This window comes from Falco peregrinus, chromosome Z (assembly GCF_023634155.1).
Source record: "Falco peregrinus isolate bFalPer1 chromosome Z, bFalPer1.pri, whole genome shotgun sequence".
Lineage (NCBI taxonomy): Eukaryota > Metazoa > Chordata > Aves > Falconiformes > Falconidae > Falco > Falco peregrinus.
Genome location: NC_073739.1, coordinates 555530 through 572415, shown reverse-complemented (window position 1 = coordinate 572415; position 16886 = coordinate 555530). Strand labels below are relative to the sequence as shown.

The window sequence follows — 16886 nt, the reverse complement described above, 5'->3', positions numbered from 1 at the left end:
CGGTCTCATTACTGATAAGCGACGGCACCGCCCTCCCACACTCTTCCCTTCACGACTCGGCAATAACTATAGCCGTGATTGGGCAGCACTGCGGCCGCTGGAGCGGAGCGGGCCCGGTGGCGGCGGGGAGTAGGCCGCGGCCTGCTGTGGGCGCCGGGCCTCACGTATAGAGCCGCTCGGGGAGGCAGGGCGGCCCGGGCCGCGAGAGAGCTCCCTCCGCTATGGCCGCCGCCACCTGGTGCTACCACGGGGACCCCGAGCCGGAGCAGCCGGCGGTGCTGGGTGAGGCGGGCGCTGGGCTGGGCTGGGCTGGGCCGGGCCGGGCGGGAGCCACGGACTGGAGCGGGACTTACGGCCTCTCCCCTCCGCCTTGCAGTGCAGTTCTCCAACGGCAGGGTGCGGCAGGCCGACTCCATACGGTTCACCGTCTACCGAAACAAGGACACGGCCCATCCCCGGAAGAAACACCGGAGGATCCTGGTAAGGGCCCGCCAGGGAAGCAGGCTCCCGGCGGCCGCCTGCAGCCGGTGCTTCGTGTTGGCAGCGTCGGCGCCTCCGCTAAGGGCGGCCGCGGGGAGCCCGGCGCTGCGCCTGCCCCAAACCGGGCCGTGGCATCGGTGCGGCTCCGACACGTGCCCGCTCTCCGTGTGCGAGGAGCGCCCCGCTGCAGCACGGAGGGAGCGGCGCCTGGGAGGCTGCGGGGCCTGCCAGAGACCGGCGTGAGACCAGCACCCCGAGGCATACCGGCAACGCTACCCACCTCAGCTAGTGACGAAGGGTTTGCGCTTCTTCTGATCTCGCTCCCGCCTTTTATGTCTGTGGCCGTGGCCGCTCCTGCAAGTAGGGATTGGGAACCTGGGTCAGACATGCAGGCCCTGTGGTCCCGTTTCAGGGAGACTGCTGCTGCCCTCAAACAGCTGCCCTGCTCCAGCTGCCCTCCTTACTGTACGATGAACAAAGCTCGGAAAATCTGCATGGAGTTTTTCTTTGTAGCAAATGTGTATATAAATAACTAGAGTTTAACCCCAGCCTCTGTGAAACATTTCGATTGATACATGGTTATGTATTCTCAGATGAAGGTTCATTCATTTACTGAAGTTCTGTGTGTTGTTGATTTATTTTAATAACCTAAAGGGAAATAATGTTTGAAAGTGACGTTACTTAACAACTAGTCAGGTCTTCATGATCACAAAATCTGTTGTGTTATGTTTACATAGTGAACACGGTGAATTCTTCACCCAGATTTTTGTTACATTACATTACATTACAAGGAGATTTCTGCTTCTTTCAGTGAAGAGGGAACCACGATTAAAGTCAGGAGATGCTTTCTGCTGGTATTGTTAAGTCTTACAGCTGCTTGCATGCATGATTTACTCAAGGAATAAATTACTTCAGTACACTTTCCCTGAGGATTTTGTCTGAAGTACAGTAGAAACACAAAGTTTTGAAGTACATCTAGGTGATTGAGCCATTCCTGATAGTGCTAGCTCTTTGGGTTTGTTGGTTTGGTTTTGGTGGGATTTTTTTTTTTTTCCAGTGAATTGCGGTCACTTTGTGGAGCTTTGAGCGGATCATTAGACATTATATCTTAAACAGTTCCCCTTGTCTGTAGTAGTGACTCTGATCAGTGTTTGCCTCTGGCCCAGGCTGAAATCTGTAAGGTTTGTCCTCGTTGGAAGCTTAGAGAAGCTTTGAGCGGCTGTGTTAAGGACCCTAAAGCATTGGGAATAGTATCTTAAATTCTCTGGCAGAGAGGCCTGATCTCTATTCACTGGCAACTTTGTGAATAAACCTATTACTTTCACAAAGTTGCTTCTGGATTAAAGTACAGCAGTAAAGACTGCATGATGTTTTAAGTGTAGTGGCACCCAACTGCTACAGTGATAAAATCTAAATTCAAATTATGATGCTCATAATTTCTTTGCAATGGTTCCTCATCTTCTGGCCCAGTGAAAGCTGAAGTAGAATCATGGGTAGTTTAAGCTTCAAGAAGTGCTGTCTTTTAAAGATTTTGACTTGCTGCAACACGTACCCAAGTTGGGCCGTGAAGTTTGCGTACACGACTAGTGTCTGATGCCTGGGAATGTAGAGCTTTGTGGCATCAGGGATAATAAAGCAGATGCAGAGAAGGTTATTTACAGCCCTGTACTCAGGTAATTTTTCTTTGTTTTTCAGGTCTCGGAAACTGAAAGGCTTTCATATGTGGGGAATAACTTCAGCAGCGAAGTTAGGAAATGTAACTCCCTATGCAGGTATGGGTTGCAGGCAAAGTGGGGGCAGGAACATGGAGGTGGATGCAGAGGAATTACTCAGATACAAAGTTCCTGGTAGACTTTCTTAAAGCTGGCTCAGAAGTCCCCACAGAGGCTGTGATTTTAATCAAGAAGATTTTGACAGGAGGCTCTAGCACCTAGCAGCTGCGTTGTTTGTGTGTTGCGTCCCTTTGGAAGTTGTGATGTTACATACAGATAGAGTGTATTTGTAAAGATCTTGTGAAGGGAAGGGTGAGAAAGTGATTTGATGTAGCTGAAACCTAGGAATAACAGCTTTGTTATTAAGAAACTAAAAGATAAAGAATTTTCAAGATCATCTGCTGCTGCCCAGGAAACCCCTGGGTCATTAATCATCCCTTAACTTCAGGGCCACAGCATGATGCTGCTATGTGAACTGATAAGGCGTCTGTGCCATGCACTATAAAAGGAAGTGTCGGTGAAATCACCAGCCTTTACATGTCCTGGTTTAAGAATGTGACCTTTGTGGCACTGGCGCAGATCCCACGGTCCTCCTAAGGAGTGTTTTATATGCGAGATCTGTCTCATTCTGGAATACAAGAACCGCCAAATGGGTGGAGAGCTAACGTGAAATTTGCAAATAGTCTATCAAAACATGCTAATACTAATAATCTTTGTTCTTTCCGAGAGGTGAAACCAGGAGCACTGGACCGTCAGATATAACAGCCTTCAGTTTTAAGATGCTGTAGCGGAAAAAAAATGAACCAAGGGGCTTTTTCTTCCTTACTTCGGAGAGATAAATTTAGTTTAATGAATGTGTGATACAGGTATTGCAGTGTTATTTCTAGGGCGATTTAGTGCTCTTATCTCTGAACATTAAATAAGAGATGATTTTAGCGGCTTAAGTGGTTCTTGCCTGCACCTCTGGAGATTCTGAGCTGTGGTAACTAAGAGGGCAAGCTAACAGCTGATATACATTCGGCTTCAAATACTAGTTTTGCATTAGGTGTGCATATGCCTCAGGATCTCCAGAGATGCAGGCAAGAATTAATAAATTAATTTCTTGCTTTTCTTTCAAGTTTTCCTATCCTTTCCTTCTGTCCCTTTCTTCCTACGTGTGCTTCAGCTACATGTGTGAGGATTTCCTACAGTGGATCCGTTCCCGTTGCTCGTGGCAGCTGTCAGCCTAAAACTGTGCACTCGTAACGGCTATTGTTGGTATAACACGGAGCAGAAGCCACCTCTGAACAAACAGTCCAGTTTTTTTCTGAGTCGATGAGTTCAGCAAACCTCTGGGCTTTCTGGAACAGCAGGAACTGCCAAGAGATCCTTTCCTGACCAGCGAAGTATGGTCATTTGCACTGTACTTGGGCAGTAGTTGCGTGGTGTGTTGCTCCCACTGCAGCAGGCATCCTGTTGTGCTGGTGGATTTTGTCTTCAGGGAGCATGTCCTGAGTTTTAGGAAGATGTGTTGTGGAGGAGAGCAAGTTCGGGCGCTAGTCAGAAGGGTTGATGTGGAATGAACTCTTCTGGCCAGATAAAAAACTGGTGCTGTTGATACCCCTGATCAACTTCAGACAAGGGTGTTCTGTTCCTGTTTCTGGTGGGTCATGAGGCACAGTGAGGAGCAGTACAAACCATTTGGGCTTGCCCCACTGAAATGTGGGCTGAAAAGGAATTTACCTGAGAGAAATTACCCTGTTCTAGAGACAGCAAAGTCATGTTTCTGAGAAGCTCTGAGAACTTGGTGACTTGTACTGAGCAGAGAACTGGCTGCAGGGAACCCAAGATTTAAAAACACAGGAAACTGCATAGAAGCACTGAGAAACCAAGGGTCTTGGTGCATCAAAAAAGACAGAGTAGCAGCTAGCACTCCAGCACCTAGGCTTCAACTGTGCGTTTGGGAGTTAATTTGGTTGTCTTAAGGCTTCTACGTTTACTTAGAGCAACAAGTCTTTAGAGAGAGAGAGATATATATATATATATACACACACACTTGTGTGTGTGAACTATGTGTGCGTGCCCTGAAGGTAGCTTGTTTTATTTTGACGTCCTGAAAGCGCATGGAAGACTTGTATTCGCAAGGCAGAGGGTTGGCAGGGAGTGGGGAGTACACATGGCTCTGCACCATGTATTTTAAAACATCACTTCCACTGATCTGTCTCTCACTAACCACTTGCTCCTGTTCTTCCCAGGTATTTTGTCGGCGTGTTAGACAAGGACTCTGGGCAAATGCAAGTCTATAATGCTGAAATATTCAGCCTGCAGCCCTTACTGTCAGGTAGGAAGATACTGTGTGTAACTCCAGCACCAGAGTCACAGTGTGCTAGACCTACGTACTCATTGAGCTATGGACTGCTTGGTTGCTGACAGCAGTGGTCTCTGTTGTCTCCCTGGCTGCTTTACTCCTCGTTTTTGCTTTATTCCCTCAGCATCATCTTCCAAGGCACTACATGATGCGAAAAATGGAGAAGGAAGCAAGGTGAAATTTAGGGTGGAGGATAAGCAGAGAGTGTTATGGATGGGAGGCTGGAAGTGCTGGAGTCAGTAACAAAGCTGTCACTATTCAGAATAAGCGCAGCCTTGTCTAGGTGCTCTCGACCGAGGGAAGCCTGGAAATTGTCAGGTCGAGGGACTGGATCACTGAAAAACAAAACCATTTTTCTTCAGCAGAACTGCTTTTTGTTACTGACCTCAGGAGGATAATCCGAAGTCTTTGGGGAGTTTATTTTTAACCTGTGCAGCAGGAGCCAGGTATTGCTGCAATCCACGCATTAACACTTGTTCGCTTTATAGCAAAAACTGGCCTGCCGTTCCTTTTTTGTTTACGGTACATACTCTTGTGTATTCAGTGTTTTGTTTAATCGACCAGCTCCTGTGGAGGAGATCTCAAGTGATGTGCCAAGTCTTTCAGTGATGCATTAGAGCTTCAGGAATACGGAGTATGTGTGCTGTCCTGGCTGCTGCAAGCCAAGCGTGCTAACTTTTGTTCTTTTATAGATAACTTAATACCTGATGACACAAAGGATTATCAGAAAAAATCCTACAGGGAGAAGGTAAAGTTGAAAGCCCATATCGTGTTCTTCTGTGATTATACAGCTAACAGTGGCAGATGATACTTGTTTGAGACTGTGAGGGTTGGTTTACTGCAGGGTGTACGTGCAGGTTCAGCGCTGTCTCTGTGCTTTGGAGGTCCATGAGACAGTGCATTTTCAGTGCCTGACTTGGCATTACTTTCACAATTATTTTAGGCTTGATTACAATCCCAGTTACCTCCTGCCCCTTTGCGCAGATCAGTTCTTGTTGTGTGGTTGACTTGGGCCCAGGGAAAAGTTTAACGTTTTCTTAGGGAGTGTGAATGTGGAACAGGTGGTGCTTAGCAGCTGAGTTTTCCTCTTGGATGCAAAGTGTCTTCAGTGTGTTTTAATCTCTGTCTACCTTGCACAGATGGATTTGTGCATTGAGACCTTTGGTACCAGCAAGCAGAAACGAGCTCTGAACTCTCGGCGAATGAATGCAGTGGGCAATGATATTCTGAATACAGCTGTGACAGAAGCAGCAGCAAACATAATAGATGCAAAGGGAGTAACAGGTAAGTATTGTCTCAGAGTTTAATTAATGTCATCAGAAGTACCTTTTTCTGTCTGTTACTTGCCGAGTACGGTAGGAAGAAGAAAGGGCTTTTCTTTTCTTCAAGGAAGCAGCTGGTCTAACAGCTGAGAAGGGCGCAGGTGGAGGAACTCGCAGATCTTTCTGGTGGAAGGGGAACTGCTTCCTTCTGATCCTGCTAGACTTAGTGTCAGAGTTGCCTGAATTAGGGAAGGTCCCTGTGGCACCACTGTCCTTCCCTGCCCATTGTTAGGAGCTCCTCTGGGGGTCTCTAGATACCACTTTATTGGGATGAAGGTGATACATTCACCTGGTCTGAACCAAGATGCTGAATGTTCATTAAGGTGAACTTGTACCCTGGCTTCACAGTGGCATGGCTGTGGAAAATGGTCTGTGCCCTAAACCAGGTCACAGCCCCATCAGGTGCCATCCCCGGTGCTGTTGTGAACCAGGCTGATGGACTTAGGCTACAGGGAACGTTCACTCTCAGAGGCATCACAGTGAAGTGATGTTTCAAGGACAGTTGGCGACCCCACTACTGAGTGCCCTTGAGGCTGCATCTGTACTGTGTTGTCATGCCTCTGCCGCCCCCCCTGCACCCTTGCCCTGATCAAGAAGGAGGTAAAAAAATGACAGAGGAGGCCGAGGAGGATCTAACAGCAGCCCCACCGCTACCTGAAAGGGCAGTCGGAGCCAAAGCCGCCTCAGCAGTGCCAGCAAGGGGTCAACAGCACAAGTGGCAGCGGTCACCCCACCTTGGGAGGCAGAGGCTGGGGGAACCTTCTTGCCTCAGAGGGTGGTGCGGCCCTGGGACAGCTCACAGAGGTGTAGGGTCACCGTTCTTGGGGGGTTTCCAAGCTTTGGAGGACAAAGCCAGGGTTGCCCTGATCTGGTGCTGGAGACAGTCCTACTCTGGGCAGGAGGTTGGACAGTAGACCTCCAGAGTTTCTTTTCAGCTGTATTTCTGGGATTCTGAGCTTTGTTGGCTATGAATGGAGGAGATATCTGTTATCAGGCTTTCATGCATTCTCTTCCGGGTTGGATATTGCTCTCAGAGCTGCTTTGTACCATAGGCTGCCAAAGCCATCTTCTGCCCGTCCTGCAAGCAACAGGTAGGTGCAGCAGCAGCAGCAGCAGCAACCAGTTTGTCTTGGTGCGCTTCTTTCCTCGATTTTTCTTTAGTCTGGAGTGACTTTTCTAAATCTTAAGGAACACAAAGTTTTTGGTAGAACTGATGGCACCAGGTTAAAACCCAGCATGCTGAGTACGTAGCAGGCGTATCAGAAGCTCCCGGCCTTTCTGTGCATACTGGAATGTTTTCGATGTAGTCAGCACCTACGTGTGGCAGTAACAAACAAAACAGGGGAGAGCGGTAGCCTTTTCCTTACTACTGGCCCAAGTGAGACAAACTGGAGTTCTAAAACTTTAAAACTCCCAACTGTGACTGAACTGGTGTTGACAAAAGAACCACCATTAAGTAGACTTGCGTTTAAAGGAAGGATTTGGGTTGGGGTCATGTTCTCTGTGTTTTTGTTTGTGTGGTCCAAATACTGTCTTCTTTTTTGCTTCCTTCCAAAGCTTTGATCCAGGATATGGCCCAAGATGATGTACAGAACATCTCCATCTTCCTCCCACCGTGTAATGAAGATGCTGACAAACCAGAAGATGTTTACAAGTTTGAGGACAGTATCTTTTTCTGTGGTGGAGTGGTTTCCCACACCTCTAAGCCTTTGGTGTCAGTGGTCTGGCACATGGGAGTGAGTGCTGGCAGGTGTGTGAATGAGCTGAACCTCATCCCCTCACAAGCCAAAAACTGAGAGCAGGGAGATGCTTTGTTGAGGTGGTTTTGGGGTTTTTTTTTGCCTGCAGTTTGACTGGTAATAGTAATGAGGTCAGAGCCATGCGGGAGAAGTGACTTGGGGTCAAACCACAGTCCTTTGTTACTGACTGGCTTCCAGGTTGTGGTGTTATGTCCTACCTATTTCGAGTTTCTTTCCCTACCTACTTCCCTACCCCACGCTTCCTAAAGTGAGAGTGGATGGGGCTTATCTCACTGTGGGCCCTTCAGTCCGGAAGGGTGAGCAAAGGCACACTTGTTCTTTTCTTGAAAATCCTTCCAGTTCTGTCCCCAGCAGAGTATGAAGCGTTGCGGGTTCCAGCAGCGGTCTTTGTTAACATCACTGCGGAAGAAATCGCCAAGAAAACGGAAGATAAAAGGTAATGCTGCTGCAAACAGCCTTGTAATAGTGAAGGTGGGCCCTGTGAAACTGTAGTTTTTCTGTGGGGCAGGTTGGCTACTGCTGCCAGCTCCGCTGTACCCAGGCTGATTTTTTCAGTACAGAGGAAGGTTATTTGATCCAAGCGTGGCTGAGCCGCACCTACCTTGTGGACCACGGGGTTTAGTTGTGTACAGGTGAGGAAGCTGCATGCACAGCAGCACGGCTGCCCTTTGGGGAGCCAATTGGCAGAGGAAGAGCGTGGAGAAATCCAGAGTGGGCTCTGAAGTCACGTGCCTAGAAGGTAAACCACAGAACTGTGCTGAGCACAGTGTGCCCATGGCTGGGGACTGTCACAGAATCGTGTTACAGAATCGTATCACAGAACGGTTTGGGTTTGAAGGGACCTTAAAGACCATCTAGTTCCAATCCCCCTGGCCATGAGCAGGGACACCTTCCACCAGCCCAGGTTGCTTAAAGCCCTGTCCAGCCCGGCCTGGAACACTGCCAGGGATGGGGCACCCACAGCTGCTCTGGGCAGCCTGGGCCAGTGGCTTTACCACCTGCACAGTAAAGAATTTCTTCCTAATATCTAATCTAAATCTACCTTAAATGTCCCAGCCAAGTACTGACTCGCTGCAGAGGTTGCTCTAGCCTGGCAAGCTGGCAGGGACATACACTTAGAGCTGTCAAGCCTTTGTGCTGGGGGGGCTGAAGTGAGCAGGAAAAGCACTGTGCCTCGCTCCCCGTACTTCGTGGCTGCCTGTGCTGAAGCAGAAGTGTGTCTGAGTGCCGCGTTGAGAGCCTGCGGTGTGGGGACCTTCTTAGCCGCACACTGAAACGGGGCTGGCTGAACGTGAGGGACGTTGACAGGAAAAGTGTGCTCGCGAAGCAGCCTCCTGGGCTATCCTTTCCTAGGTGTCCAGGGGACTCTCCTCAAACAGCTGAGCACTGAGGTTAAAGGTGTGTCTTCTGAAGATGTAAACTAGTTCCTAGTTCTTTGAGCCTCATCCTCTCCCTCCGTCTCCTTTCTTTTAGCCATTGCTCCTTTGTTTTAGAGGAGCTGAAGTTCCTGCCTGCTGATGAGAAGAGTAGAGATCACAAAGCCCGCTGCCTCTGGTTCCTGGACACCCTTATTAAGTTCAGCTACCTGAAAATGATCAAGAAGAAGCGTAAGAGAGTTTTAAGCTACCTGCTGAGACTTGGTTTGTAATTCCTACAGTGGAAAAGAGTAAAGCTGCCCAGAATGAGCTGTGTGGTCAGGCAGCTAGCTGCAGCAGTTGCTTTCAGCCTGTACCATGCTGAAGTTGAGGATCTCCGCGTTGCTGAGGGTTGTTAGCTCTGTGTCTGCTGGAAGATGTATGCCTCATCCTTTTCAGTCTCTTTGTAACTGCTGTGCATCAGGATGGCACCGTGACATCCTCTTGATAGAAGATAAGGTAGCTTAGATTGAAAATGTTGAGGTTCTTTCTAGTTTATTGATAGTACTGTGCTTACAAACATGGTTTATATTTTCACTTTAGGCCTAAGCCAAGAGGCTGGAAACTGTCAGCGCTCTCTATCCAGCCTCCATATTCCAGGTGCAAGAGGCATACAGTGTGTGATACATCCTTTGTGTCTCTTTTTGTGCTTTTGAGAATGTTTTCATCCTCCTTTGCTTATTAGCTCAACGTGTGAATCGCAATAATCCTGTGTTCAGGATCTTGCTTTTAGAATGGCAGGAACTGCTGTTCTCGAAAGCACTGCACAAAAGATTTTCCTGAAGAATTTCAGGATTTGCTGTCTCCCATAGAACTTGCATACCTTGAGTCTTGTCAGTGATGAAAATGTCGTTGTTAGCATTTTCAGTGACGGGGGGGGGGTGATGGAGGAGATGGCAAGCCTGGCTGTAAATATTGTCCTGCGTTGCTGGAGACACAGGAGTCGCCCTGCAGGATTTGGTCAAGGAGGATGTGGAAATGACCAGTCTTGGTGCTAGCATGAATTTGTTAGTGTGGTTTCGGTTCTAATGCTACTTTGTGACAGGACCATCGGTTGAAAGGCAGGTATCTATTAGGAGAAACAGGCATAGACACACACATGCGTTGCCAGTTGTGTTGTGTTGAAGTGAGAGATCCCATTTGTAAAGAAAATAAAAGCTGTTAGGAGCCTCTCTGACCTGAAAAATTATGAGACCTAGAAATGAAGTGCCCAGGCTCCTTCTAGGTTCTCAGTATTCCTGGAAAGAGGCACTAAATGTCCTGGTAGCAGACGTGCTATTGTGACGGCTGGAGGTGGGCAGTACGAGAAAGAGTATGTGTTTCTCATTCCACTGCAAAACCCCTTTCTGTCCTAGATCCGATGGGTCCTGAATGCCCACACATTATTAGCAGGAAACTCATGAAGAATTTCACTTCACTGACCTACAACAATGGCAGGTAAGGAACTATGTGTGTTTTGAATGTCCTTGAGGCAGAGAGATGCCCGATTCAGCCTGAAGGGCCGTGAACACATTATCTATCGGGAAACTTCCTACCAGAATGGAAGGTAGCTTCCTCGCTTCACACCCCCAGCCCTTTAGAACACTGAGTTGTGGCTGGTGATGGTCCATTTTAGACAGTGCAAGTCTAAAATGTCACTTGGAGAGACAGGATCATGTGTGCAAATGCAAGCCTGCACCTATGGATATAAGCTGGCTTGACGAAATGGGGTGCCCAGCCATCTGCCTGATGGTTTCTGGATGGAGGATGGCAGAATGGGTGCTGGCTTTGCAGCTGGGTCTTGATGGTGCAGCTGAACAGGCAAATGTCCACGTGTATATTTTCACTGTGAACCGAGGCAGCTCACGGATGCGTCGTCTCTTCACTGTCCCAGAATGCGTCAGGATGGAGGTGGTGCAGGGGCTGAATAGTGGCGCTTTTTTTCACACTTGCATAGTTTTATTAGCCGAGCAGGGGTGCTTTTACATCAACTTTTAGGCATGACTTAATTTGAATTCTCTGGTGAAACCTACACAGACAAAACTGTGTAAAGATTTGCACTAGTTAACTTACCCTGGGCTGAGACCCACACCAGGAGAAACTGCCATTCCGTGACTGGAGCGGAGGCTGGGAAGTTCCTGCAGGTCCTTTCCAGCAGTGTCAGGGCCACTTGTGGGATGCTGAGTGCTGTCTTACTGCAGTGAGGGCCTTGGGCAGCTGGTGGAGGTGCCTTTGACCGGGTGGCCCTTGGCTGCAGCCTTCAGGTGGATGCCACATACATCTAAGTGGCTAGATATCTGAATAAATACGCATTATTCAGCCATCCCGATGAGTGGAAGCACCAAATTACAGGCAAGGGTGAAGAGTATCCTCACTCTTGCCAGAGTGCCTTCCCCACACTCCAGGAGCCATCAGCCTCTCCACCTAGAAGCAGCGTATAATGCTGATGCTCCGCTAGCGCTAGCACAGCTGCACTGCCACTGTTGATGTGGTGGGAGCAGAGAACTTGAGTCCAAACGGGCCAGCTTTTGTCTGAAGTCTCAAACCAGTGACGAACAGTGAAATGCTCCCAGAGGATCACCAGCTAGCTGTCTGCTTTGTCTGGATTATGTATTTGAGGTGCCATTACTAGTTAGGCCAAATGCGCTTGGAACAGCTTCCCTTTGTTTCCTCTCGCAAGGGAGCAGCGTGCCGAAGAGACTGAAGTGGCGTTAGTTGGTGGTTGCACCTCTGAACAGATATGGGCATGTGAGGGCAGAGGAACCTGTTAGGTCCCAGTGCTTGGAGGTCTGTGTTGCTCTGAGCTCTTCTTTGGTGGCTAGGAAAAGTCAAGTCCTGTCTAACTGGGGCTCCGGTTCTGTCTGTACCTTGTGCGGGTTGTGTTCTGCGTTCATTGACGCTCCGGATCTCATATGTTCTCCCTCTTGCCATCCAGTGTCCAGAATTTAATCTCTGCGTCCATGAAGGCTAAAATCACAGCGTATGTCATTGCATTGGCTCTGCACATCAACAACTTCCAAACGGACCTCACTGTTCTGCAGAATGACGTGAAGCTCAAAGAAAGCAGGTGAGTTGCTGCGTGTGTTCGTGCTTGCTGTGATCCTCCTGAGGAGAGAGCTGGGGAGCTTCTCCGGCCCCTGGGTGGCATAGTAATACCTACTAGTTGTAAGTGGACTCTTGCCTTTTGTGTGTCGAAGCTTTAGTTTGAAGCCTTGGCGTTCATAAAGGAGGGGTGGTTACACATCTCAAAAGACCCTCAGGTGCATCAAGAGGCTCTTCAGCTATTCTGCAGGAAAAGAAGCAGAGGCAGGCAGCACTGGAATGGCCAGCTGGGGCAGATGGCAGGATGGTCTATCCACTGCCGCCCAGCTGTGTTTCTTGCCTGACAAGTCACATCACTTTTCACCTTCCTGTCCCCTGTATCCCTTTTTCCTGCAGAGCTGGAAGGTACCTGTTAGGTACCAGTCTGGCTGTAAGTGCAGGTTTGTAGCCGACTGTAACAGGCAAACTAGAAACAAGAGGGGTTTGTTCTTACAGTCACACTGTGGGCATATAGGTGGTGTTTACATGGAAGAAACCCAGCCCCCTGAAATTATTTACTCTGCCCTTGGCTTCTTGGTTCTTGTTTTTGAAAAACTGATGAACTTGGGGACTTAACAGCAAAGCTTCATGGGGAGAGGTTGTAGGCAGAACTGCTGGCCCCAGGATTTGAAATAAGGATTTGTCACATCCGGGTTGGTGATGGTGAATGGGTTGCAAATTCCCAGATTGCAAACAGATTGAAAACAGATTGCAAAATAAACTTCAGGGCAAACGACCCTTGCTCCGTTAGCTTTTGGGGGCGGTTGCTCCCTGGACTCTTAATTTTCCCTGGAAAACTATGTACAGAAGCATCGTGCACCTGCTGCTAGCTGCAAGGCATGCCTTTCCCAGCAGGTGTCAGCTAGATCCTGCTGCCAGCTCCTCTGGCACTTCTTCCACTGCAGCTTGTGCTGTACTGTCTCTCTGCCTCTCCCCCCCCCTCCCCCCCCCCCCCCGGTAAAATAAATCAGGAATTGATCAGAACTGCTCGAGCAGCCCACTGTGCTGTCTGGGGAGTCTCCCAGCAAGCAGACATCAACTCAGCAGGCAGCTTCTTAATCCTGGCTGGGAAGGGATCAGGTGGCCCCGTTCGTGACTGTCCAGCCGTGCTTATTAACATCTCTTTCCTGCCCTGTCCTGTTCTGTGAGCGATGCTGATGCCAAGGACATGTGCTTCATAACTCAGTCACCTTGGTCTTTCTTAACAGGATTATTTAGTAGTCACGCGGCTGAGCGGGAGCCGTGGAGGGACACAAACCCTTCGCTGCAACCGAGAAAAACGTTGTGGACTATCCTAGGGTTTCTTTCTGAGAGCTTTATGTTAAGGTCTGGTCGTAACTGGAAGTTATCAGAGCCCTTAGTCACCTCTTGGTTTTGCAAGCTCCCTTATCAGCCTTGCTGCAATTATTTCTGATTTTGCCCACAGTTATGCTCTTTATTCTTTGATGGGTAGTAGTGGGTTTAACAGCAGTGTTTGCTATTGGTTTCTATCCAATTTTTATTTAGGGTTTGGGGTTTTTTTTCCTCCTTTTTCTTTCGGAACTAAGCTTTTTAGGGAATCCACATTGATTTTTGCTCCCAGGTTTTGTTCTTCTGTACTGGAGCTAGGAACGTGGGCCGTAGGATGCTGTTGAGAAAAGGGGGGAGGAGGCTGGGACCTGTTAGAAAAATTGAGGAGATACACATAGCCCTGGGCCACTTGATGGAATAATTCTTTCCTGGAATGGGAGGTTTGACTGAAGAACCCTTCCCAACTGAATCTTTTTAGATTTCAAAGATAATAAAAGTCAGCTGGAAGGATTCTGGGATTTGTGTGTTCTCAGGACCCCACCTGAGGCTGGGACACTGTCGTGTTAAGAAGTGGGAGTTTCCTTGAACCATTTATATTTGATCAGCCCGTCGGTTTCCCGAGAAAGACGAGACCCTTGCATCCAGCCAGCCTGCCTGCTGCTAATTCAACCAACCTATTCGGGGACCCCCGTTGACAGAGTCACAGAGTCAAATCCCTTTTATCAACTACTCAGATCTCTGGAGACTTACACAAAAGGGACTTCAGCTGAGGATTTTTGTTACATAAAATACAAGTTTGTGACAGAATGAGGTTCAAAGATTGCTGGTGTTAATACACTGACTGCAAAGCAAACTTAAAACAATACAGGTATTAACAGCTAGCATGAGTTAAGCATAGGACAAAGTTTTTTACCCAGTAGGTGTCCCTACAGGGGAGAAGGCAGTTTGGCCTGTCAGCTGATCCCAGAGGTTACAGTGAAGTCATCCCTAACTTCTCCCCTCGTTCGTCCACGTTTTATACTTTGCAGTACATTGCATATTCATTTATCATACACGGGATCGGTTACAAGTTTCTCGTTTTGAATGCAAATTAGCACGCGTCCTCAGACAGCGCTGCTGCAGTTCTTTACCGACTCTGGATGCTCCCCAAGCAGGGTTTTGCCCTTTTTCGTGGGGGCTGTTTTGAGTCTGAGGTCATGCTCTCCCACTACCGCTGTTACCTTTGGCCTGTTTTCAACTAATTTTCTCTTTATGTCAGTGGACTGCAACACCTTATCAGCCTGTCTCCTCTTGTAGACAGAACTTTCCTCACTTGAAAGCTTCTTTCTGCGTAACTTAGGTAATGGTGTTCTTTCTCACTGTCTGTTCTTTATTTCTCATCCTTCCCAAGGCTGACTCCATTGATTAGAAGCCCTTTCATTCATGGAGGGGTGGGTCATCCTGACCTAACCTTATGCACGGATTTATATATAATTCAACACTAAATCAGAGTTTGGTAATTTAGGAGTTTAGACAACAATTCCCGCCCCCTCCCCCACCTTTGGACTTATTTCGGTCCAGGGCTAGTCTGTTTTCTTGTACATTTAGGTGGAGCTTGAGTGACTCTAGTCATACGTTATTTTGTTCTTCCTAACTGGTATTGCGTGCTGCCAGCAGCAGCAGCTGAACACAAATAATGCTTGTTCTGCTCTCTGTAGGGAAGTGGAGAGCAGCATTATTATTTCTCAAGGCAGCTGGCCGCCGAGTAAGGCAACAAGGGTTCATAACGCTCTCTGAGGTGGTGGTGCACAGCTCGGTAGCGTTCTGTAGCCTTTGAAGACTTACAGCTTCTGTCTCCATGGTATCCTTGAGATGCAGAGAACGCATCCTGCTTGCTGGTGTCTCCTGCCTTCTCCCCTGAGGCAAAAGGCTGTTGATCTCTTTGTGCAGTATCGTGGTACAGAAGGCTTGTGCTCCCCACTGACATAGTGTTCCTCTGCTGTTTTCAAGGATGATGGATATCGCAAAGGCCATGCGGCTGAAGGTCTCCAAGGCAAAGGGGCTGCCAGGACTTGAGAACGATCAGAACCACAAGCTGGGCACTCTCTCTCTCCCCTTGCCTGTGCAGAAGGCATCAGGGAACCAACGGAAGCGCAAGAAAATGAACTAAAATGGCTCAGAGGTCTGAGCAGGGGCAAAGGAGTTCCTTTCTCAACTGCCACTCTGCACACAGACCAGCACGGGGATGCTTCTCTCTGTCTGTTGGATTTGGCTGTCTAACATCAGCACGTGACCCTGTTGAAACCCTGTCTTGAGGCTGGCTTACAACAGATGTTCACTCATTAAACTGCTGCTTTTTTTGATTTGTGTGAAAAAAGCTACAATAAAACCTTTTTTTTTTTTTTCCTCCTGTCTACAGGTGGAGAGAAATACGTAGGATGTGCTGCTGTGCAGGATCATGGTTTGAAACTGCACGTCCTCCACCGACTACAGTCTGGTTCTAGCAGTGACCTCGTGGCCCGTGGCCCGTTCTACCCCTTTTTCACACATGCAGGGTAGAAAGCACAGAAAGAGACACTAAGCAAAGAGTTACTTACAACTTTTTGGCTCTGTGTGTGTCTGTTTCACTGGAGGTTCAGTGTAGTTCTGTGGTCAAAAAGTATGAGGGTGCAACACAAACAAAATATTTCTACCACTTTTCCTGTCCTGGAGGGAGGAGGGAGAATTGTGCTGACTTAGAGCCGGTGTCGTCTTCAGAAAGGGTGAAAAGCTGAGGGTCACATCCAAGAGAAAAAGCTTATGTGAAACAGGAGCATGGGATGGCAAGAGCAATCTTCTCTTTCGGATGTCTTTGCTTCAGATGGTAACTGGGGTTTAGTACATCATTTAGGGATTTAAGGGTAACTCCTTGCACACCCTCATGCCCCACTATTCATAGCTTTCGTTAGAACTGACACAAAACATCCAGTTTTCTGGGTGGAGGATAATTAATGCTAGGGAATTACAGGCTGCAGATAATGCGTAGGAATGTTTTTATTACAGAATGGTTGTGGTTGGAAGGGGCTTCTGCAGGTCACCTTGTCCAGTACCCCTGCTCAAACAAGGCCACCCAGAGCCAGGTGCCCAGCACTGCGACTATTTCCAGTGACAGAAACCACAGCTTCCCTGAGCAACCTATGCTAGTATGTGGTCATGTGGTAAGAGGAAAAGTGTTTCCTGACGTTCAGAGGGAGCCGGTATGTGCCCATGGCCTCTGGTCCTGTTACTGGGCACCACTGGGAAGAGCCTGGCTTGTTCTCTTGGCACCTTCCCTTTGAGTTTTTATAGATACGGATGAGATTCCCCCAGAGCTTTCTCTGTGTAGTTGCAGCTCCCTCAGCCTTTCCTCGTAGGAGTGATGCTCCAGTCCTTTCAGCGTCTTGGGCGCCCTTTGCTGGATTCTCCAATATGTCTGTGTCTCTTTGATACTGGAGAGCCCAGAACAGGACACACCACTCCAGATGTGGCCTCACCAGTGCTGA

The 16886-nt window shown here is 48.4% G+C and overlaps 1 protein-coding gene across 1 annotated transcript; it reads left to right on the top strand.

The window, feature by feature from the left end:
• Nucleotides 1–59: 59 nt before the first annotated feature.
• POLR1E (RNA polymerase I subunit E) lies at nucleotides 60–15769 on the top strand. The gene is made up of 12 exons (XM_055790907.1): nucleotides 60–282; nucleotides 377–480; nucleotides 2176–2252; nucleotides 4427–4512; nucleotides 5232–5287; nucleotides 5679–5823; nucleotides 7419–7526; nucleotides 7961–8057; nucleotides 9095–9228; nucleotides 10392–10473; nucleotides 11951–12082; nucleotides 15376–15769. The coding sequence occupies exons 1-12, from the start codon at nucleotides 222–224 to the stop codon at nucleotides 15533–15535; spliced, it is 1242 nt and encodes a 413-aa protein (XP_055646882.1). The 5' UTR covers nucleotides 60–221; the 3' UTR covers nucleotides 15536–15769.
• The last annotated feature ends 1117 nt before the right edge of the window (nucleotides 15770–16886 follow it).

Excerpts from the sequence above, each read along its gene's own strand:
- POLR1E (XM_055790907.1), top strand. The coding sequence starts at position 222 with ATGGCCGCCGCCACCTGGTGCTACCACGGGGACCCCGAGCCGGAGCAG. Across the intron at positions 9,229-10,391 it reads GAAAATGATCAAGAAGAAGC|ATCCGATGGGTCCTGAATGC; the intron begins GTAAGAGAGTTT and ends TTTCTGTCCTAG. Across the intron at positions 10,474-11,950 it reads CTGACCTACAACAATGGCAG|TGTCCAGAATTTAATCTCTG; the intron begins GTAAGGAACTAT and ends CTTGCCATCCAG.